Source organism: Lepisma saccharinum, chromosome 9 (genome assembly GCF_977018435.1).
Source record: "Lepisma saccharinum chromosome 9, izLepSacc3.1, whole genome shotgun sequence".
Taxonomy (NCBI): Eukaryota; Metazoa; Arthropoda; class Insecta; order Zygentoma; family Lepismatidae; genus Lepisma; species Lepisma saccharinum.
Genome location: NC_139237.1, coordinates 70,911 through 91,246, shown reverse-complemented (window position 1 = coordinate 91,246; position 20,336 = coordinate 70,911). Strand labels below are relative to the sequence as shown.

Here is a 20,336-nt window from a genome sequence, read left to right as displayed (position 1 = left end):
CCAGCACATCGAGTCTGTCTGCAACATGCCGCCAAAGACAAGTGGAAAAGCCGCCAAAAAGGCCGGAAAGGCCCAGAAGAACATCTCCAAGGGAGACAAAAAGAAGAAGCGGAGGAGGAAGGAGAGCTACGCAATTTACATCTACAAGGTGTTGAAGCAAGTTCACCCTGACACCGGCATCTCCAGCAAGGCGATGAGCATCATGAACAGCTTCGTCAACGACATCTTCGAGCGCATTGCCGCCGAAGCTTCCAGGCTCGCTCATTACAACAAGCGATCGACCATCACCAGCAGGGAGATCCAGACGGCCGTCCGGCTGCTCCTCCCCGGTGAACTGGCCAAGCACGCCGTCAGTGAAGGCACCAAGGCCGTGACTAAGTACACCAGCTCAAAGTAAACTCAAGGAAATAGTTACCTTGCCGAAAAAGGCCCTTTTTAGGGCCAAAAATTGAATCTTGGAATTGGACGAACTTGTCTACCACCCCTCCGAAACGTACACTTACATAACCTAACGATATCTCAGCCTGCAAGCGAAAAGATTTTTGACCTTACGTATATAAAAAAAATGCTTTTAAGGTACGAATGAATGTTAATGTCAACCAGCACGTAATTTACAAAAATAGGCTAAATTTCCAAATTTTTTAGTTTCTTTTGCTGAATAGGACTTTTAGAGTTACATTTGGACAAAATGCCTCTGCAAAAAAATAACCTAAGACTTGGAACAATTGATTCGGCGCATTATTATTTTGGATGAACACATAAAATAAACTTGTATATTTAACAAAAATAACTTTCACGTTTCTATTTTACAATTGTACGTTTGTTACTAGAGTATGGCAGTGAAAGGTACACACAGATTAATATCTGCATATACTCGGTTGGGTTACATTAGGTTAGGTTTTGTTAGGTCGTGATTTTATTTCATTTTTCGTGTTTTCCTTCATTTTACTTTCAAAATTACTTTAAGTTTTCTCCACGAGCAGGGAAAAAGGAAGAGTTTGGCAGTCACATTCATAATTTGCACTAAAAGGGCTCACTTAACTTCTATGAAAGGGTGAGAACTGGTACGCTCAACGAACTGTGACATTTGGCGGGAACCGTTGCATTAGAAATCGGTTACTCCAAGAATTGATCTGAACGTTGTTTCCGGAGGGCGGCGGCATCGGGGGGGGGGGGGGGTGGAACTTCAACTTACGATCCCGGAAGATTAGCATTTTTTTGTTCAGTTAGGGGTGTGGTTCGAACGCCTACATGCCTCCATTCGGTATCATTACATGCTGACTACACAACGAAAGTGTACGCGAATTTTTGAAGAGGAACCAAAGTTGTCTTAGGCAAGGTCCTTTTTCCAGGAATTTGTCTCGCGTTCGTCTGAACCCAGATCCTCTGGGAGGTTAGGTTACGTTGGCATGGCAAAAAAAAAATGTTCATTCCATCCTATGCATTAATATTAGGGGTGTGCGGGATCCCGAAAAGTCGGGACCGGGGGGGGATCCTGTCCCGATCCCGACTTCGGGAAATGACTTCCCGACTCCCGACCAGTCGAGAAATACCGAATGGTCATTTTATCGTTAATTCGTTTCCTGCAAAAAGTAACGGTTATGTAACGGTCTGCTGCCAAAAGTAACGATTTCGTAACCGTCTGCTGCCAAAAGTAACGGTTTTGTAACCGTTCCCTGCTAAAACTAACCGTTTACTGCCAAAAGTAACCGTTTTGTAACCGTTTACTGCCAAAAGTAACCGTTTTGTAACAGTTTACTGCCAAAAGTAACCGTTTTGTAACAGTTTACTGACAAAAGTAACAGTTTCGTAACCGTTTGCTGCCAAAAGTAACCGTTCCGACCAGGACCTTCCCCACTTGCCTTCTGCTAAATTGTCCACTAGCGGGGACACTTTCACATCACTGCACTGATCGAGCATTCCCTTTCCGAAGGGAAAAGACGCGAGATTTGACATGCATCGGTTGAAACAGAACCTCGGTTTACGTGTCCTCGCCAACGAGTATGCGACATTTCCAATTCTTTATTCTGCGTGTGCACCCCCCCCCCCCCCGGTGCGTTTCGGGCGAAATTGCCAACGGATCAGGGTTGCCGGGCCGGGACTATCCCTTTAGCGAACGCCTCCTTCCACGGCGATGGCATTTTGCAAAAAAATAAAAACGCCCAAAAAACACACTCCCTGCAACCGCCGGCACGTATCCTCGCCGAAAACTACCAACGCCGGCCTCTTCGGGGAGCGACGCGGCGGATCCGCCGGGCAGGCCAGCGCTCCCCGCCGGGATTATGGCGGCCGCCGGTAATAAGAACGCACCCTGCAACCCCGCACGCCACAAAAAACAGAAGAACGTCGCCTTCCCCGATATTCATATATACTAATATACATTCTTCACTTATATTATTATTATTATTATTTGATGACATGTACATAAAAAAAAAAAAAAAAAAGCGATTGTGCAAAAACTGTGGGTGATTGATCGGCTTCGATTCACAAATAAAAGGCCACTATGAACCTTGAAAAAGAAAAAGGATGCCAACAGCACCTGGTGTTCCCAGGCGGTCACCCATCCAAGTACTGACCAGGCCCGACGCTGCTTGACTTCGGTGATCGGACGAGAACCGGTATATTCAGCGTGGTATGGCCGTTGGCGAAAGATACTGCTTTCGGTAAGGTACATATAGTCCAACTTCTCGTTTTCGGGGAAATGTCTCGTCTCGTGGGCACTGCCAAGAACGTGTAGAAGAAACATAACAAATAATTATACATTTCATTGTAGTCATAGTGAGAAATGTGCTTTAACACCCTTCGAGAGATGTGTGAACATAAAAGCTACAAGATAGGGAAGAAAATTTAGTGCAGTGAATAAAAGTGAATCTCATGACCAACCTTTTTGATTCCACACTATATACCCAGGACCTAACAACGAAAAAGTGATTGGGCTCGGTTAGTTCGTATGAACTTTCCAGCCTGATCATTACCAGTGCGTAGTTATATATATATATATATATATATATATATATATATATATATATATAGTCTCTCCAGCCTAGCTATTTCCTATTTTTGTGCTATCTTCGGACAACTTCATCGAGTTCTCGAATACGCGCTATTCCCACAAACCAAAGTAGGCAACGGGCACCTCGACACAAACTATTACATTATTATTATTTATCGGCGGAGAGCAGGAAGGGCCGCGCTAACTTTCGGTGCAAATGGCTGCTTTCGAATCGAACCACAGTCCTCATGCGATAGATTTTCGCCTATAAACGAAATTAAAGGCTATACATTGGAAGTAGGCCAGCTTCGTTCAAACACAGGCGTGTGCGACACACGCTACTTCGGAGATTGGCTTGAGAGGCCTGTCGTATGCTCAAGGCACCTGATTCTCAGCAAGAGAATAGGGGAAGGATTGAACTTCCATCTCCTCCGTGCAACCGACGCACCTTCTACCTTTTCTCAGAGAAAACTAAGGAAATCACGGGCATATGGAGGTCGCGCGTACACCTACGGTGAGTTTGACACGAAGGAAGCGAGGAACGTGGAAGTCGTGGGGACGGACTGCGGCACTTCACGGCTACTTCAAAGTTTCCGGAACGTACCCAACAACGAGGGATGCTGGTGCTCTCTAGCTCAGCACTGAAAAAATTAATCTTGGAAAGAGGAGGAAACACACTTACCGTTGTGGCAACTACAAACTTCAGTTTGCTTCGGCCCGCCTGAGAGCTGCTCTCGCTCCGGTCCGCGCTCCGAGAGAAAAGGGGGTCGAAACCAAGCGCGGGGATTCATTTTCGTTCCGAAAAGAGCGTAGATATGGCAGATACGGCATCAGCTCCCTCAGCCCCGACGGCGGCTTCGCCCAAGAAGTCCTCGAAGGCGAAAAAGCCGAGAACGGCTCCTTCCCATCCCAGGACATCCGAGATGGTGAACAACGCTATCAAGAACTTGAAGGAGCGCGGAGGCTCTTCCCTGCAGGCCATCAAGAAGTACATCACCCAGAACTACAAGGTCGACGCCGAGAAGCTCGCGCCCTTCATCAAGAAGTACCTGAGGAGCGCCGTGGCATCAGGTTCTTTGGTGCAAACCAAAGGAAAGGGTGCCTCCGGATCTTTCAAGCTCAGCGCTTCGTCGCTGAAGGAGAAACCGGAAAGCGGGGCTGTTTCCAAGACCAAACGCTCGGCTCCCAAGGAGAAGAAACCGGCAAAGAAAGCTGCCCCGGCCAAGCGACCAAAGAAGACCGGCGAAAAGAAGAAGGCACCTGTTGCAAAGCCAAAGAAGTCTCCATCGAAAGTGAAAAAGGCAAAGACGCCCAAGAAACCAAAGGCGCCAAAGCCAAAGAAGGCTGCCAAGCCCAAGGCAGCAAAGAAGGCTGCACCAAAAAAGAAGTAAAATGGTTGAGCACGCAAGTGTTCCCCATAAAAAGGTCCTTCTGAGGACCATCAAAATTCTCCTGGAAGGAGCGAATTTGCACGATCACTCAATCTTATAACCTTTCTTTTCATCGGACACGGTGTCATCCTTTCCCTTCCATCCATGCATTTTTTTTTTAAAAAAATGTAAACCATGAAAGCAATACACTTGTCACATTATGTAGTCATAATTTGTTTGACTTCGTTTCCATCGATTCTATGAAATGAACTGCGAGCAAGAAACCGCTAACTGATATTAGATTTAAAGATTTAGCGAGAGCTTTTGACCCATATATTATTAAAACTGAATATTCATGAAATATCGCCCAATTGCTTCGGCGTTATTATTTTAAATAACTTTTGGATAAACGCGAGGATAGGGATTGACAATAATAATAAAAATAAAGAGAGATACGACCAAAACGTACTTTCCAAGTAGGATTTGTGGTCCTCAAAAGGACCGATTGTTTGCCAAGGGCAGCGGGATGCGCTTAAGCACGCTCTCCACGAATGCGGCGGGCGAGCTGGATGTCCTTTGGCATGATAGTGACACGCTTAGCGTGGATGGCACACAAGTTGGTATCTTCGAAGAGACCGACGAGGTAAGCCTCGCTGGCCTCCTGGAGAGCCATGACTGCGGAACTCTGGAAGCGCAAGTCGGTCTTGAAATCTTGAGCGATCTCGCGGACGAGACGCTGGAAAGGAAGCTTCCTGATGAGCAACTCGGTGCTCTTCTGGTAGCGACGGATTTCTCGAAGAGCCACGGTACCTGGCCTGTACCTATGGGGCTTCTTCACTCCTCCGGTGGCGGGAGCGCTCTTCCTAGCTGCCTTTGTGGCGAGCTGCTTCCTTGGGGCCTTGCCTCCGGTGGATTTTCGTGCAGTTTGCTTAGTCCGGGCCATTGTCGCGTGCTTGTCCTAAGCGTTTCCGTTTCAAACAATCGCGCCAACCAAAAATCATGCCTTTATATGCTTTGCCCTGAAAGGTGCCGTGCATGCTCCTGATTCGTGAAATCAAACCGAAAAGCGGATTTCCCATTGGCTCCCGCCATTCTGCCCCCCTCTGTCGAAGGCGTACAAAACTGAGCCGGCTCGCCGGGAAGGCTTCATTCTCATCTTTCGAATCCACGTACGTGCACTGCAGAAATGACAGGCAGAGGTAAAGGAGGAAAGGGACTCGGCAAAGGAGGTGCCAAGCGCCACCGTAAAGTTCTCCGAGACAACATCCAGGGTATCACCAAGCCCGCCATCCGCCGTCTTGCCCGGCGAGGAGGTGTGAAGCGAATCTCCGGTCTCATCTACGAAGAGACACGCGGCGTCCTCAAGGTGTTCTTGGAGAACGTTATCCGCGATGCCGTCACCTACACGGAGCACGCCAAGAGGAAAACCGTAACCGCCATGGACGTCGTGTACGCACTCAAACGTCAAGGCAGAACCTTGTACGGTTTCGGAGGTTAAGGGCTCTAATTTGCCTGTCCTCCATCTTGAAAAATCGGCCCTTCTAAGGGCCACAAATCTTTTCTTTGAGGAAGGAAATGTCAGCTTTCAACTTTCCCCGAACCTTACCCCCTGATCCCAGCCTCGATTCGAACGATTTCTCTCGTCTGGAGTTGATAATGACATAAGAATGATTGAAATAATTGAGAATTCAACAAAAAATATTCACGCGAGGACTCTCAGCATTCGCTAGATGACTATCCACCCCTCGTTGCTTCTTCGTTCGTCGTTTAGCAAAGCAAAAGGAATTTATGTGAAATTCAGATTGCTTCTGTCAAATTATAACATCAATTAATATAACTCAGGCGAACATATATATATTTTTTTATTATTATTATTTTCAGTGCAGCTTGACTCCACCGAAAACAAAACACACGTCATAATCTCTATGCTATCAAAATTTACAAGATGTATACGCACAGGTAAGCCACTATTCTCTGACATTATCGGAAATAGGCAAACAACATTGAATCAACACAGGATTTGCATGCCAAGTTACAAGTCCTGATTAGACTACAGACTTCAAACTTGAAAACTTAAAAAAATAGAGTAGACAATGACCCTTTCCTAAGGTAATTGGTGGCCCTTACAAGGGCCGATTTGCTAGAAGCTGAGGGGGTAGGGTGTCAGCTTAAGCTTTCTTCTCGGTTTTCTTGGGAAGAAGGACCGCCTGGATGTTGGGCAGCACGCCACCCTGGGCGATCGTGACCCCAGAAAGGAGCTTGTTCAACTCCTCGTCGTTTCTGATGGCCAACTGCAAGTGACGGGGGATGATCCTGGTCTTCTTGTTATCGCGAGCAGCATTGCCGGCCAACTCCAAGACTTCGGCGGCCAAATATTCCATGACGGCGGCCAGGTAAACCGGTGCACCGGCACCGACACGTTCGGCATAATTGCCCTTTCGCAAAAGTCGGTGGATTCTGCCGACGGGGAACTGAAGTCCGGCTCGGCTGGAGCGAGACTTGCTCTTTCCCTTCACTTTTCCTCCCTTTCCGCGTCCAGACATGATGATCTCTTGCTATCGATACAACGTGAAAACACAAATTTTTGCCAGCCAGTTTGGTGGTTTTGTTAAGTAGTGTTGAATCGCCGCGAATGAGAGCGTCCGGGAGACACGTCTCGAAGCGCCATTGGTCCGTCTGATATCAACCGTCCTTTCTTAAAAAGAATCGACGGTTTGGGCGCACATCGAGTCTGTCTGCAACATGCCGCCAAAGACAAGTGGAAAAGCCGCCAAAAAGGCCGGAAAGGCCCAGAAGAACATCTCCAAGGGAGACAAAAAGAAGAAGCGGAGGAGGAAGGAGAGCTACGCAATTTACATCTACAAGGTGTTGAAGCAAGTTCACCCTGACACCGGCATCTCCAGCAAGGCGATGAGCATCATGAACAGCTTCGTCAACGACATCTTCGAGCGCATTGCCGCCGAAGCTTCCAGGCTCGCTCATTACAACAAGCGATCGACCATCACCAGCAGGGAGATCCAGACGGCCGTTCGGCTGCTCCTCCCCGGTGAACTGGCCAAGCACGCCGTCAGTGAAGGCACCAAGGCCGTGACTAAGTACACCAGCTCAAAGTAAACTCAAGGAAATAATTACCTTGCCGAAAAAGGCCCTTTTTAGGGCCAAAAATTGAATCTTGGAATTGGACGAACTTGTCTACCACCCCTCCGAAACGTACACTTACATAACCTAACGATATCTCAGCCTGCAAGCGAGAAGATTTTTGACCTTACGTATATATAAAAAAAAAAATGCTTTTAAGGTACGACCTTAACCAGCACGTAATTTACAAAAATAGGCTAAATTTCCAAATTTTTTAGTTTCTTTTGCTGAATAGGACTTTTAGAGTTACATTTGGACAAAATGCCACTGCAAAAAAATTACCTAAGACTTGGAACAATTATTGATTCGGCGCATTATTATTTTGGATGAACACATAAAATAAACTTGTATATTTAACAAAAATAACTTTCAGGTTTCTATTTCACAATTGTACGTTTGTTACTAGAGTATGGCAGTGAAAGGTACACACAGATTAATATCTGCATATACTCGGTTGGGTTACATTAGGTTAGGTTTTGTTAGGTCGTGATTTTATTTCATTTTTCGTGTTTTCCTTCATTTTACTTTCAAAATTACTTTAAGTTTTCTCCACGAGCAGGGAAAAAGGAAGAGTTTGGCAGTCACATTCATAATTTGCACTAAAAGGGCTCACTTAACTTCTATGAAAGGGTGAGAACTGGTACGCTCAACGAAGTGTGACATTTGGCGGGAACCGTTGCATTTGAAATCGGTTACTCCAAGAATTGATCTGAACGTTGTTTCCAGAGGGCGGCGGCATCGGGGGGGGGGGGGGTGGAACTTCAACTTACGATCCCGGACGATTAGCATTTTTTTGTTCAGTTAGGGGTGGGGTTCGAACGCCTACATGCCTCCATTCGGTATCATTACATGCTGACTACACAACGAAAGTGTACGCGAATTTTTGAAGAGGAACCAAAGTTGTCTTACGCAAGGTCCTTTTTCCAGGAATTTGTCTCGCGTTCGTCTGAACCCAGATCCTCTGGGAGGTTAGGTTACGTTGACATGGCAAAAAAAAAATGTTCATTCCATCCTATGCATTAATATTAGGGGTGTGCGGGATCCCGAAAAGTCGGGACCGGGGGGGGATCCTGTCCCGATCCCGACTTCGGGAAATGACTTCCCGACTCCCGACCAGTCGAGAAATACCGAATGGTCATTTTATCGTTAATTCGTTTGCTGCAAAAAGTAACGGTTATGTAACGGTCTGCTGCCAAAAGTAACGATTTCGTAACCGTCTGCTGCCAAAAGTAACGGTTTTGTAACCGTTCCCTGCTAAAACTAACAGTTTCGTAACCGTTTCGTAACAGTTTACTGCCAAAAGTAACCGTTTTGTAACAGTTTACTGACAAAAGTAACAGTTTCGTAACCGTTTGCTGCCAAAAGTAACCGTTCTGACCAGGACCTTCCCCACTTGCCTTCTGCTAAATTGTCCACTAGCGGGGACACTTTCACATCACTGCACTGATCGAGCATTCCCTTTCCGAAGGGAAAAGACGCGAGATTTGACATGCATCGGTTGAAACAGAACCTCGGTTTACGTGTCCTCGCCAACGAGTATGCGACATTTCCAATTCTTTATTCTGCGTGTGCACCCCCCCCCCCCCCGCCCCGGTGCGTTTCGGGCGAAATTGCCAACGGATCAGGGTTGCCGGGCCGGGACTATCCCTTTAGCGAACGCCTCCTTCCACGGCGATGGCATTTTGCAAAAAAATAAAAACGCCCAAAAAACACACTCCCTGCAACCGCCGGCACGTATCCTCGCCGAAAACTACCAACGCCGGGCTCTTCGGGGAGCGACGCGGCGGATCCGCCGGGCAGGCCAGCGCTCCCCGCCGGGATTATGGCGGCCGCCGGTAATAAGAACGCACCCTGCAACCCCGCAAGCCCCAAAAAACAGAAGAAAGTCGCCTTCCCCGATATTCATATATACTAATATACATTCTTCACTTACATTATTATTATTATTTGATGACAGGTATATTAAAAAAAAAAAAAAAAAAAAAAAAAAAAAAAAGCGATTCTGCAAAAACTGTGGGTGATTGATTGGCTTCAATTCACAAATAAAAGGCCACTTTCAACCTTGAAAAACAAAAAGGATGCCAACAGCACCTGGTGTTCCCAGGCGGTCACCCATCCAAGTACTGACCAGGCCCGACGCTGCTTGACTTCGGTGATCGGACGAGAACCGGTATATTCAGCGTGGTATGGCCGTTGGCGAAAGATACTGCTTTCGGTAAGGTACATATAGTCCAACTTCTCGTTTTCGGGGAAATGTCTCGTCTCATGGGCACTGCCAAGAACGTGTAGAAGAAACATAACAAATAATTATACATTTCATTGTAGTCATAGTGAGAAATGTGCTTTAACACCCTTCCAGAGATGTGTGAACATAAAAGCTACAAGATAGAGAAGAAAATTTAGTGCAGTGAATAAAAGTGAATCTCATGACCAACCTTTTTGATTCCACACTATATACCCAGGACCTAACAACGAAAAAGTGATTGGGCTCGGTTAGTTCGTATGAACATTCCAGCCTGATCATTACCAGTGCGTAGTTATATATATATATATATATATATATATATAGCTATTTCCTATTTTTGTGCTATCTTCGGACAACTTCATCGAGTTCTCGAATACGCGCTATTCCCACAAACCAAAGTAGGCAACGGGCACCTCGACACAAACTATTACATTATTATTATTTATCGGCGGAGAGCAGGAAGGACCGCGCTAACTTTCGGTGCAAATGGCTGCTTTCGAATCGAACCACAGTCCTCATGCGATAGATTTTCGCCTATAAACGAAATTAAAGGCTATACATTGGAAGTAGGCCAGCTTCGTTCAAACACAGGCGTGTGCGACACACGCTACTTCGGAGATTGGCTTGAGAGGCCTGTCGTATGCTCAAGGCACCTGATTCTCAGCAAGAGAATAGGGGAAGGATTGAACTTCCATCTCCTCCGTGCAACCGACGCACCTTCTACCTTTTCTCAGAGAAAACTAAGGAAATCACGGGCATATGGAGGTCGCGCGTACACCTACGGTGAGTTTGACACGAAGGAAGCGAGGAACGTGGAAGTCGTGGGGACGGACTGCGGCACTTCACGGCTACTTCAAAGTTTCCGGAACGTACCCAACAACGAGGGATGCTGGTGCTCTCTAGCTCAGCACTGAAAAAATTAATCTTGGAAAGAGGAGGAAACACACTTACCGTTGTGGCAACTACAAACTTCAGTTTGCTTCGGCCCGCCTGAGAGCTGCTCTCGCTCCGGTCCGCGCTCCGAGAGAAAAGGGGGTCGAAACTCGGCGCGTGGATTCATTTTCGTTCCGAAAAGAGCGTAGATATGGCAGATACGGCATCAGCTCCCTCAGCCCCGACGGCGGCTTCGCCCAAGAAGTCCTCGAAGGCGAAAAAGCCGAGAACGGCTCCTTCCCATCCCAGGACATCCGAGATGGTGAACAACGCTATCAAGAACTTGAAGGAGCGCGGAGGCTCTTCCCTGCAGGCCATCAAGAAGTACATCACCCAGAACTACAAGGTCGACGCCGAGAAGCTCGCGCCCTTCATCAAGAAGTACCTGAGGAGCGCCGTGGCATCAGGTTCTTTGGTGCAAACCAAAGGAAAGGGTGCCTCCGGATCTTTCAAACTCAGCGCTTCGTCGCTGAAGGAGAAACCGGAAAGCGGGGCTGTTTCCAAGACCAAACGCTCGGCTCCCAAGGAGAAGAAACCGGCAAAGAAAGCTGCCCCGGCCAAGCGACCAAAGAAGACCGGCGAAAAGAAGAAGGCACCTGTTGCAAAGCCAAAGAAGTCTCCATCGAAAGTGAAAAAGGCAAAGACGCCCAAGAAACCAAAGGCGCCAAAGCCAAAGAAGGCTGCCAAGCCCAAGGCAGCAAAGAAGGCTGCACCAAAAAAGAAGTAAAATGGTTGAGCACGCAAGTGTTCCCCATAAAAAGGTCCTTCTGAGGACCATCAAAATTCTCCTGGAAGGAGCGAATTTGCACGATCACTCAATCTTATAACCTTTCTTTTCATCGGACACGGTGTCATCCTTTCCCTTCCATCCATGCATTTTCTTTTTTAAAAAAATGAAAGCAATACACTAGTCACATTATGTCGTCATAATTTGTTTGACTTCGTTTCCATCGATTCTATGAAATGAACTGCGAGTAAGAAATCGCTAACTGATATTAGATTTAAAGATTTAGCGAGAGCTTTATTATTAAAACTGAATATTCATGAAATATCGCCCAATTGCTTCGGCATTATTATTTTTTTAAATAACTTTTGGATAAACGCGAGGATAGGGATTGACAATAATAATAAAAATAAAGAGAGATACGACCAAAACGTACTTTCCAAGTAGGATTTGTGGTCCTCAAAAGGACCGATTGTTTGCCAAGGGCAGCGGGATGCGCTTAAGCACGCTCTCCACGAATGCGGCGGGCGAGCTGGATGTCCTTTGGCATGATAGTGACACGCTTAGCGTGGATGGCACACAAGTTGGTATCTTCGAAGAGACCGACGAGGTAAGCCTCGCTGGCCTCCTGGAGAGCCATGACTGCGGAACTCTGGAAGCGCAAGTCGGTCTTGAAATCTTGAGCGATCTCGCGGACGAGACGCTGGAAAGGAAGCTTCCTGATGAGCAACTCGGTGCTCTTCTGGTAGCGACGGATTTCTCGAAGAGCCACGGTACCTGGCCTGTACCTATGGGGCTTCTTCACTCCTCCGGTGGCGGGAGCGCTCTTCCTAGCTGCCTTTGTGGCGAGCTGCTTCCTTGGGGCCTTGCCTCCGGTGGATTTTCGTGCAGTTTGCTTAGTCCGGGCCATTGTCGCGTGCTTGTCCTAAGCGTTTCCGTTTCAAACAATCGCGCCAACCAAAAATCATGCCTTTATATGCTTTGCCCTGAAAGGTGCCGTGCATGCTCCTGATTCGTGAAATCAAACCGAAAAGCGGATTTCCCATTGGCTCCCGCCATTCTGCCCCCCTCTGTCGAAGGCGTACAAAACTGAGACGGCTCGCCGGGAAGGCTTCATTCTCATCTTTCGAATCCACGTACGTGCACTGCAGAAATGACAGGCAGAGGTAAAGGAGGAAAGGGACTCGGCAAAGGAGGTGCCAAGCGCCACCGTAAAGTTCTCCGAGACAACATCCAGGGTATCACCAAGCCCGCCATCCGCCGTCTTGCCCGGCGAGGAGGTGTGAAGCGAATCTCCGGTCTCATCTACGAAGAGACACGCGGCGTCCTCAAGGTGTTCTTGGAGAACGTTATCCGCGATGCCGTCACCTACACGGAGCACGCCAAGAGGAAAACCGTAACCGCCATGGACGTCGTGTACGCACTCAAACGTCAAGGCAGAACCTTGTACGGTTTCGGAGGTTAAGGGCTCTAGTTTGCCTGTCCTCCATCTTGAAAAATCGGCCCTTCTAAGGGCCACAAATCTTTTCTTTGAGGAAGGAAATGTCAGCTTTCAACTTTCCCCGAACCTTACCCCCTGATCCCAGCCTCGATTCGAACGATTTCTCTCGTCTCGAGTTCATAATGACATAAGAATGATTGAAATAATTGAGAATTCAACAAAAAATATTCACGCGAGGACTCTCAGCATTCGCTAGATGACTACCCACCCTTCGTTCGTCGTTTAGCAAAGCAAAAGAAATTTATGTGAAATTCAGATTGCTTCTGTCAAATTATAACATCAATTAATATAACTCAGGCGAACATATATATATATTTTTTATTATTATTATTTTCAGTGCAGCTTGACTCCACCGAAAACAAAACACACGTCATAATCTCTATGCTATCAAAATTTACAAGATGTATACGTACAGGTAAGCCACTATTCTCTGACATTATCGGAAATAGGCAAAAAACATTGAATCAACACAGGATTTGCATGCCAAGTCCTGATTAGACTACAGACTTCAAACTTGAAAACTTAAAAAAATGGAGTAGACAATGACCCTTTCCTAAGGTAATTGGTGGCCCTTACAAGGGCCGATTTGCTAGAAGCTGAGGGGGTAGGGTGTCAGCTTAAGCTTTCTTCTCGGTTTTCTTGGGAAGAAGGACCGCCTGGATGTTGGGCAGCACGCCACCCTGGGCGATCGTGACCCCAGAAAGGAGCTTGTTCAACTCCTCGTCGTTTCTGATGGCCAACTGCAAGTGACGGGGGATGATCCTGGTCTTCTTGTTATCGCGAGCAGCATTGCCGGCCAACTCCAAGACTTCGGCTGCCAAATATTCCATGACGGCGGCCAGGTAAACCGGTGCACCGGCACCGACACGTTCGGCATAATTGCCCTTTCGCAAAAGTCGGTGGATTCTGCCGACGGGGAACTGAAGTCCGGCTCGGCTGGAGCGAGACTTGCTCTTTCCCTTCACTTTTCCTCCCTTTCCGCGTCCAGACATGATGATCTCTTGCTATCGATACAACGTGAAAACACAAATTTTTGCCAGCCAGTTTGGTGGTTTTGTTAAGTAGTATTGAATCGCCGCGAATGAGAGCGTCCGGGAGACACGTCTCGAAGCGCCATTGGTCCGTCTGATATCAACCGTCCTTTCTTAAAAACGAATCGACGGAGGTGGCGCCCATCGAGTCTGTCTGCAACATGCCGCCAAAGACAAGTGGAAAAGCCGCCAAAAAGGCCGGAAAGGCCCAGAAGAACATCTCCAAGGGAGACAAAAAGAAGAAGCGGAGGAGGAAGGAGAGCTACGCAATTTACATCTACAAGGTGTTGAAGCAAGTTCACCCTGACACCGGCATCTCCAGCAAGGCGATGAGCATCATGAACAGCTTCGTCAACGACATCTTCGAGCGCATTGCCGCCGAAGCTTCCAGGCTCGCTCATTACAACAAGCGATCGACCATCACCAGCAGGGAGATCCAGACGGCCGTTCGGCTGCTCCTCCCCGGTGAACTGGCCAAGCACGCCGTCAGTGAAGGCACCAAGGCCGTGACTAAGTACACCAGCTCAAAGTAAACTCAAGGAAATAATTACCTTGCCGAAAAAGGCCCTTTTTAGGGCCAAAAATTGAATCTTGGAATTGGACGAACTTGTCTACCACCCCTCCGAAACGTACACTTACATAACCTAACGATATCTCAGCCTGCAAGCGAGAAGATTTTTGACCTTACGTATATATAAAAAAAAAAATGCTTTTAAGGTACGACCTTAACCAGCACGTAATTTACAAAAATAGGCTAAATTTCCAAATTTTTTAGTTTCTTTTGCTGAATAGGACTTTTAGAGTTACATTTGGACAAAATGCCACTGCAAAAAAATTACCTAAGACTTGGAACAATTATTGATTCGGCGCATTATTATTTTGGATGAACACATAAAATAAACTTGTATATTTAACAAAAATAACTTTCAGGTTTCTATTTCACAATTGTACGTTTGTTACTAGAGTATGGCAGTGAAAGGTACACACAGATTAATATCTGCATATACTCGGTTGGGTTACATTAGGTTAGGTTTTGTTAGGTCGTGATTTTATTTCATTTTTCGTGTTTTCCTTCATTTTACTTTCAAAATTACTTTAAGTTTTCTCCACGAGCAGGGAAAAAGGAAGAGTTTGGCAGTCACATTCATAATTTGCACTAAAAGGGCTCACTTAACTTCTATGAAAGGGTGAGAACTGGTACGCTCAACGAAGTGTGACATTTGGCGGGAACCGTTGCATTTGAAATCGGTTACTCCAAGAATTGATCTGAACGTTGTTTCCAGAGGGCGGCGGCATCGGGGGGGGGGGGGGTGGAACTTCAACTTACGATCCCGGACGATTAGCATTTTTTTGTTCAGTTAGGGGTGGGGTTCGAACGCCTACATGCCTCCATTCGGTATCATTACATGCTGACTACACAACGAAAGTGTACGCGAATTTTTGAAGAGGAACCAAAGTTGTCTTACGCAAGGTCCTTTTTCCAGGAATTTGTCTCGCGTTCGTCTGAACCCAGATCCTCTGGGAGGTTAGGTTACGTTGACATGGCAAAAAAAAAATGTTCATTCCATCCTATGCATTAATATTAGGGGTGTGCGGGATCCCGAAAAGTCGGGACCGGGGGGGGATCCTGTCCCGATCCCGACTTCGGGAAATGACTTCCCGACTCCCGACCAGTCGAGAAATACCGAATGGTCATTTTATCGTTAATTCGTTTGCTGCAAAAAGTAACGGTTATGTAACGGTCTGCTGCCAAAAGTAACGATTTCGTAACCGTCTGCTGCCAAAAGTAACGGTTTTGTAACCGTTCCCTGCTAAAACTAACAGTTTCGTAACCGTTTCGTAACAGTTTACTGCCAAAAGTAACCGTTTTGTAACAGTTTACTGACAAAAGTAACAGTTTCGTAACCGTTTGCTGCCAAAAGTAACCGTTCTGACCAGGACCTTCCCCACTTGCCTTCTGCTAAATTGTCCACTAGCGGGGACACTTTCACATCACTGCACTGATCGAGCATTCCCTTTCCGAAGGGAAAAGACGCGAGATTTGACATGCATCGGTTGAAACAGAACCTCGGTTTACGTGTCCTCGCCAACGAGTATGCGACATTTCCAATTCTTTATTCTGCGTGTGCACCCCCCCCCCCCCCGCCCCGGTGCGTTTCGGGCGAAATTGCCAACGGATCAGGGTTGCCGGGCCGGGACTATCCCTTTAGCGAACGCCTCCTTCCACGGCGATGGCATTTTGCAAAAAAATAAAAACGCCCAAAAAACACACTCCCTGCAACCGCCGGCACGTATCCTCGCCGAAAACTACCAACGCCGGGCTCTTCGGGGAGCGACGCGGCGGATCCGCCGGGCAGGCCAGCGCTCCCCGCCGGGATTATGGCGGCCGCCGGTAATAAGAACGCACCCTGCAACCCCGCAAGCCCCAAAAAACAGAAGAAAGTCGCCTTCCCCGATATTCATATATACTAATATACATTCTTCACTTACATTATTATTATTATTTGATGACAGGTATATTAAAAAAAAAAAAAAAAAAAAAAAAAAAAAAAGCGATTCTGCAAAAACTGTGGGTGATTGATTGGCTTCAATTCACAAATAAAAGGCCACTTTCAACCTTGAAAAACAAAAAGGATGCCAACAGCACCTGGTGTTCCCAGGCGGTCACCCATCCAAGTACTGACCAGGCCCGACGCTGCTTGACTTCGGTGATCGGACGAGCCTGCAACCCCGCAAGCCCCAAAAAACAGAAGAAAGTCGCCTTCCCCGATATTCATATATACTAATATACATTCTTCACTTACATTATTATTATTATTTGATGACAGGTATATTAAAAAAAAAAAAAAAAAAAAAAAAAAAAAAAAGCGATTCTGCAAAAACTGTGGGTGATTGATTGGCTTCAATTCACAAATAAAAGGCCACTTTCAACCTTGAAAAACAAAAAGGATGCCAACAGCACCTGGTGTTCCCAGGCGGTCACCCATCCAAGTACTGACCAGGCCCGACGCTGCTTGACTTCGGTGATCGGACGAGAACCGGTATATTCAGCGTGGTATGGCCGTTGGCGAAAGATACTGCTTTCGGTAAGGTACATATAGTCCAACTTCTCGTTTTCGGGGAAATGTCTCGTCTCATGGGCACTGCCAAGAACGTGTAGAAGAAACATAACAAATAATTATACATTTCATTGTAGTCATAGTGAGAAATGTGCTTTAACACCCTTCCAGAGATGTGTGAACATAAAAGCTACAAGATAGAGAAGAAAATTTAGTGCAGTGAATAAAAGTGAATCTCATGACCAACCTTTTTGATTCCACACTATATACCCAGGACCTAACAACGAAAAAGTGATTGGGCTCGGTTAGTTCGTATGAACATTCCAGCCTGATCATTACCAGTGCGTAGTTATATATATATATATATATATATATATATAGCTATTTCCTATTTTTGTGCTATCTTCGGACAACTTCATCGAGTTCTCGAATACGCGCTATTCCCACAAACCAAAGTAGGCAACGGGCACCTCGACACAAACTATTACATTATTATTATTTATCGGCGGAGAGCAGGAAGGACCGCGCTAACTTTCGGTGCAAATGGCTGCTTTCGAATCGAACCACAGTCCTCATGCGATAGATTTTCGCCTATAAACGAAATTAAAGGCTATACATTGGAAGTAGGCCAGCTTCGTTCAAACACAGGCGTGTGCGACACACGCTACTTCGGAGATTGGCTTGAGAGGCCTGTCGTATGCTCAAGGCACCTGATTCTCAGCAAGAGAATAGGGGAAGGATTGAACTTCCATCTCCTCCGTGCAACCGACGCACCTTCTACCTTTTCTCAGAGAAAACTAAGGAAATCACGGGCATATGGAGGTCGCGCGTACACCTACGGTGAGTTTGACACGAAGGAAGCGAGGAACGTGGAAGTCGTGGGGACGGACTGCGGCACTTCACGGCTACTTCAAAGTTTCCGGAACGTACCCAACAACGAGGGATGCTGGTGCTCTCTAGCTCAGCACTGAAAAAATTAATCTTGGAAAGAGGAGGAAACACACTTACCGTTGTGGCAACTACAAACTTCAGTTTGCTTCGGCCCGCCTGAGAGCTGCTCTCGCTCCGGTCCGCGCTCCGAGAGAAAAGGGGGTCGAAACTCGGCGCGTGGATTCATTTTCGTTCCGAAAAGAGCGTAGATATGGCAGATACGGCATCAGCTCCCTCAGCCCCGACGGCGGCTTCGCCCAAGAAGTCCTCGAAGGCGAAAAAGCCGAGAACGGCTCCTTCCCATCCCAGGACATCCGAGATGGTGAACAACGCTATCAAGAACTTGAAGGAGCGCGGAGGCTCTTCCCTGCAGGCCATCAAGAAGTACATCACCCAGAACTACAAGGTCGACGCCGAGAAGCTCGCGCCCTTCATCAAGAAGTACCTGAGGAGCGCCGTGGCATCAGGTTCTTTGGTGCAAACCAAAGGAAAGGGTGCCTCCGGATCTTTCAAACTCAGCGCTTCGTCGCTGAAGGAGAAACCGGAAAGCGGGGCTGTTTCCAAGACCAAACGCTCGGCTCCCAAGGAGAAGAAACCGGCAAAGAAAGCTGCCCCGGCCAAGCGACCAAAGAAGACCGGCGAAAAGAAGAAGGCACCTGTTGCAAAGCCAAAGAAGTCTCCATCGAAAGTGAAAAAGGCAAAGACGCCCAAGAAACCAAAGGCGCCAAAGCCAAAGAAGGCTGCCAAGCCCAAGGCAGCAAAGAAGGCTGCACCAAAAAAGAAGTAAAATGGTTGAGCACGCAAGTGTTCCCCATAAAAAGGTCCTTCTGAGGACCATCAAAATTCTCCTGGAAGGAGCGAATTTGCACGATCACTCAATCTTATAACCTTTCTTTTCATCGGACACGGTGTCATCCTTTCCCTTCCATCCATGCATTTTCTTTTTTAAAAAAATGAAAGCAATACACTAGTCACATTATGTCGTCATAATTTGTTTGACTTCGTTTCCATCGATTCTATGAAATGAACTGCGAGTAAGAAATCGCTAACTGATATTAGATTTAAAGATTTAGCGAGAGCTTTATTATTAAAACTGAATATTCATGAAATATCGCCCAATTGCTTCGGCATTATTATTTTTTTAAATAACTTTTGGATAAACGCGAGGATAGGGATTGACAATAATAATAAAAATAAAGAGAGATACGACCAAAACGTACTTTCCAAGTAGGATTTGTGGTCCTCAAAAGGACCGATTGTTTGCCAAGGGCAGCGGGATGCGCTTAAGCACGCTCTCCACGAATGCGGCGGGCGAGCTGGATGTCCTTTGGCATGATAGTGACACGCTTAGCGTGGATGGCACACAAGTTGGTATCTTCGAAGAGACCGACGAGGTAAGCCTCGCTGGCCTCCTGGAGAGCCATGACTGCGGAACTCTGGAAGCGCAAGTCGGTCTTGAAATCTTGAGCGATCTCGCGGACGAGACGCTGGAAAGGAAGCTTCCTGATGAGCAACTCGGTGCTCTTCTGGTAGCGACGGATTTCTCGAAGAGCCACGGTACCTGGCCTGTACCTATGGGGCTTCTTCACTCCTCCGGTGGCGGGAGCGCTCTTCCTAGCTGCCTTTGTGGCGAGCTGCTTCCTTGGGGCCTTGCCTCCGGTGGATTTTCGTGCAGTTTGCTTAGTCCGGGCCATTGTCGCGTGCTTGTCCTAAGCGTTTCCGTTTCAAACAATCGCGCCAACCAAAAATCATGCCTTTATATGCTTTGCCCTGAAAGGTGCCGTGCATGCTCCTGATTCGTGAAATCAAACCGAAAAGCGGATTTCCCATTGGCTCCCGCCATTCTGCCCCCCTCTGTCGAAGGCGTACAAAACTGAGACGGCTCGCCGGGAAGGCTTCATTCTCATCTTTCGAATCCACGTACGTGCACTGCAGAAATGACAGGCAGAGGTAAAGGAGGAAAGGGACTCGGCAAAGGAGGTGCCAAGCGCCACCGTAAAGTTCTCCGAGACAACATCCAGGGTATCACCAAGCCCGCCATCCGCCGTCTTGCCCGGCGAGGAGGTGTGAAGCGAATCTCCGGTCTCATCTACGAAGAGACACGCGGCGTCCTCAAGGTGTTCTTGGAGAACGTTATCCGCGATGCCGTCACCTACACGGAGCACGCCAAGAGGAAAACCGTAACCGCCATGGACGTCGTGTACGCACTCAAACGTCAAGGCAGAACCTTGTACGGTTTCGGAGGTTAAGGGCTCTAGTTTGCCTGTCCTCCATCTTGAAAAATCGGCCCTTCTAAGGGCCACAAATCTTTTCTTTGAGGAAGGAAATGTCAGCTTTCAACTTTCCCCGAACCTTACCCCCTGATCCCAGCCTCGATTCGAACGATTTCTCTCGTCTCGAGTTCATAATGACA

General features: G+C 47.2%; 11 protein-coding genes, 3 non-coding genes and 3 pseudogenes across 14 annotated transcripts; 9 read left to right on the top strand and 8 right to left on the bottom strand.

Annotated features, from left to right (window-relative positions):
* Positions 1 to 25: 25 nt before the first annotated feature.
* LOC145991962 (histone H2B) lies at positions 26 to 397 on the top strand. The gene has a single exon (XM_083127953.1). It carries the CDS (start codon positions 26 to 28, stop codon positions 395 to 397), a length of 372 nt encoding a protein of 123 aa, XP_082984079.1.
* A 2,130-nt stretch (positions 398 to 2,527) lies between these two features.
* Positions 2,528 to 2,646, bottom strand: LOC145993030 (5S ribosomal RNA). The gene has a single exon (XR_014442242.1). It is a non-coding gene; the product is annotated as a 5S ribosomal RNA (ribosomal RNA).
* Positions 2,647 to 3,795: 1,149 nt separating this feature from the next.
* Positions 3,796 to 4,383, top strand: LOC145992857 (histone H1 pseudogene; annotated as a pseudogene).
* A 511-nt stretch (positions 4,384 to 4,894) lies between these two features.
* Positions 4,895 to 5,311, bottom strand: LOC145991966 (histone H3). Its single transcript, XM_083127957.1, has one exon. The coding sequence runs from the start codon at positions 5,303 to 5,305 to the stop codon at positions 4,895 to 4,897; it is 411 nt and encodes a 136-aa protein (XP_082984083.1). The 5' UTR covers positions 5,306 to 5,311.
* A 234-nt stretch (positions 5,312 to 5,545) lies between these two features.
* On the top strand, positions 5,546 to 5,860 carry LOC145991967 (histone H4). The gene has a single exon (XM_083127958.1). The coding sequence runs from the start codon at positions 5,549 to 5,551 to the stop codon at positions 5,858 to 5,860; it is 312 nt and encodes a 103-aa protein (XP_082984084.1). The 5' UTR covers positions 5,546 to 5,548.
* Positions 5,861 to 6,530: 670 nt separating this feature from the next.
* LOC145991960 (histone H2A) lies at positions 6,531 to 6,905 on the bottom strand. The gene has a single exon (XM_083127950.1). It carries the CDS (start codon positions 6,903 to 6,905, stop codon positions 6,531 to 6,533), a length of 375 nt encoding a protein of 124 aa, XP_082984076.1.
* A 199-nt stretch (positions 6,906 to 7,104) lies between these two features.
* LOC145991963 (histone H2B) lies at positions 7,105 to 7,476 on the top strand. The gene has a single exon (XM_083127954.1). The coding sequence runs from the start codon at positions 7,105 to 7,107 to the stop codon at positions 7,474 to 7,476; it is 372 nt and encodes a 123-aa protein (XP_082984080.1).
* A 2,103-nt stretch (positions 7,477 to 9,579) lies between these two features.
* LOC145993029 (5S ribosomal RNA) lies at positions 9,580 to 9,698 on the bottom strand. The gene has a single exon (XR_014442241.1). It is a non-coding gene; the product is annotated as a 5S ribosomal RNA (ribosomal RNA).
* Positions 9,699 to 10,817: 1,119 nt separating this feature from the next.
* Positions 10,818 to 11,405, top strand: LOC145992856 (histone H1 pseudogene; annotated as a pseudogene).
* Positions 11,406 to 11,901: 496 nt separating this feature from the next.
* On the bottom strand, positions 11,902 to 12,318 carry LOC145992571 (histone H3). The gene has a single exon (XM_083128926.1). The coding sequence runs from the start codon at positions 12,310 to 12,312 to the stop codon at positions 11,902 to 11,904; it is 411 nt and encodes a 136-aa protein (XP_082985052.1). The 5' UTR covers positions 12,313 to 12,318.
* Positions 12,319 to 12,555: 237 nt separating this feature from the next.
* On the top strand, positions 12,556 to 12,867 carry LOC145992570 (histone H4). Its single transcript, XM_083128925.1, has one exon. It carries the CDS (start codon positions 12,556 to 12,558, stop codon positions 12,865 to 12,867), a length of 312 nt encoding a protein of 103 aa, XP_082985051.1.
* Positions 12,868 to 13,520: 653 nt separating this feature from the next.
* On the bottom strand, positions 13,521 to 13,895 carry LOC145992568 (histone H2A). Its single transcript, XM_083128922.1, has one exon. It carries the CDS (start codon positions 13,893 to 13,895, stop codon positions 13,521 to 13,523), a length of 375 nt encoding a protein of 124 aa, XP_082985048.1.
* Positions 13,896 to 14,095: 200 nt separating this feature from the next.
* Positions 14,096 to 14,467, top strand: LOC145992569 (histone H2B). Its single transcript, XM_083128923.1, has one exon. It carries the CDS (start codon positions 14,096 to 14,098, stop codon positions 14,465 to 14,467), a length of 372 nt encoding a protein of 123 aa, XP_082985049.1.
* A 2,417-nt stretch (positions 14,468 to 16,884) lies between these two features.
* On the bottom strand, positions 16,885 to 17,003 carry LOC145993028 (5S ribosomal RNA). The gene has a single exon (XR_014442240.1). It is a non-coding gene; the product is annotated as a 5S ribosomal RNA (ribosomal RNA).
* Positions 17,004 to 18,122: 1,119 nt separating this feature from the next.
* LOC145992855 (histone H1 pseudogene) lies at positions 18,123 to 18,710 on the top strand (annotated as a pseudogene).
* Positions 18,711 to 19,206: 496 nt separating this feature from the next.
* On the bottom strand, positions 19,207 to 19,623 carry LOC145992567 (histone H3). Its single transcript, XM_083128921.1, has one exon. The coding sequence runs from the start codon at positions 19,615 to 19,617 to the stop codon at positions 19,207 to 19,209; it is 411 nt and encodes a 136-aa protein (XP_082985047.1). The 5' UTR covers positions 19,618 to 19,623.
* Positions 19,624 to 19,860: 237 nt separating this feature from the next.
* On the top strand, positions 19,861 to 20,172 carry LOC145992565 (histone H4). Its single transcript, XM_083128919.1, has one exon. It carries the CDS (start codon positions 19,861 to 19,863, stop codon positions 20,170 to 20,172), a length of 312 nt encoding a protein of 103 aa, XP_082985045.1.
* The last annotated feature ends 164 nt before the right edge of the window (positions 20,173 to 20,336 follow it).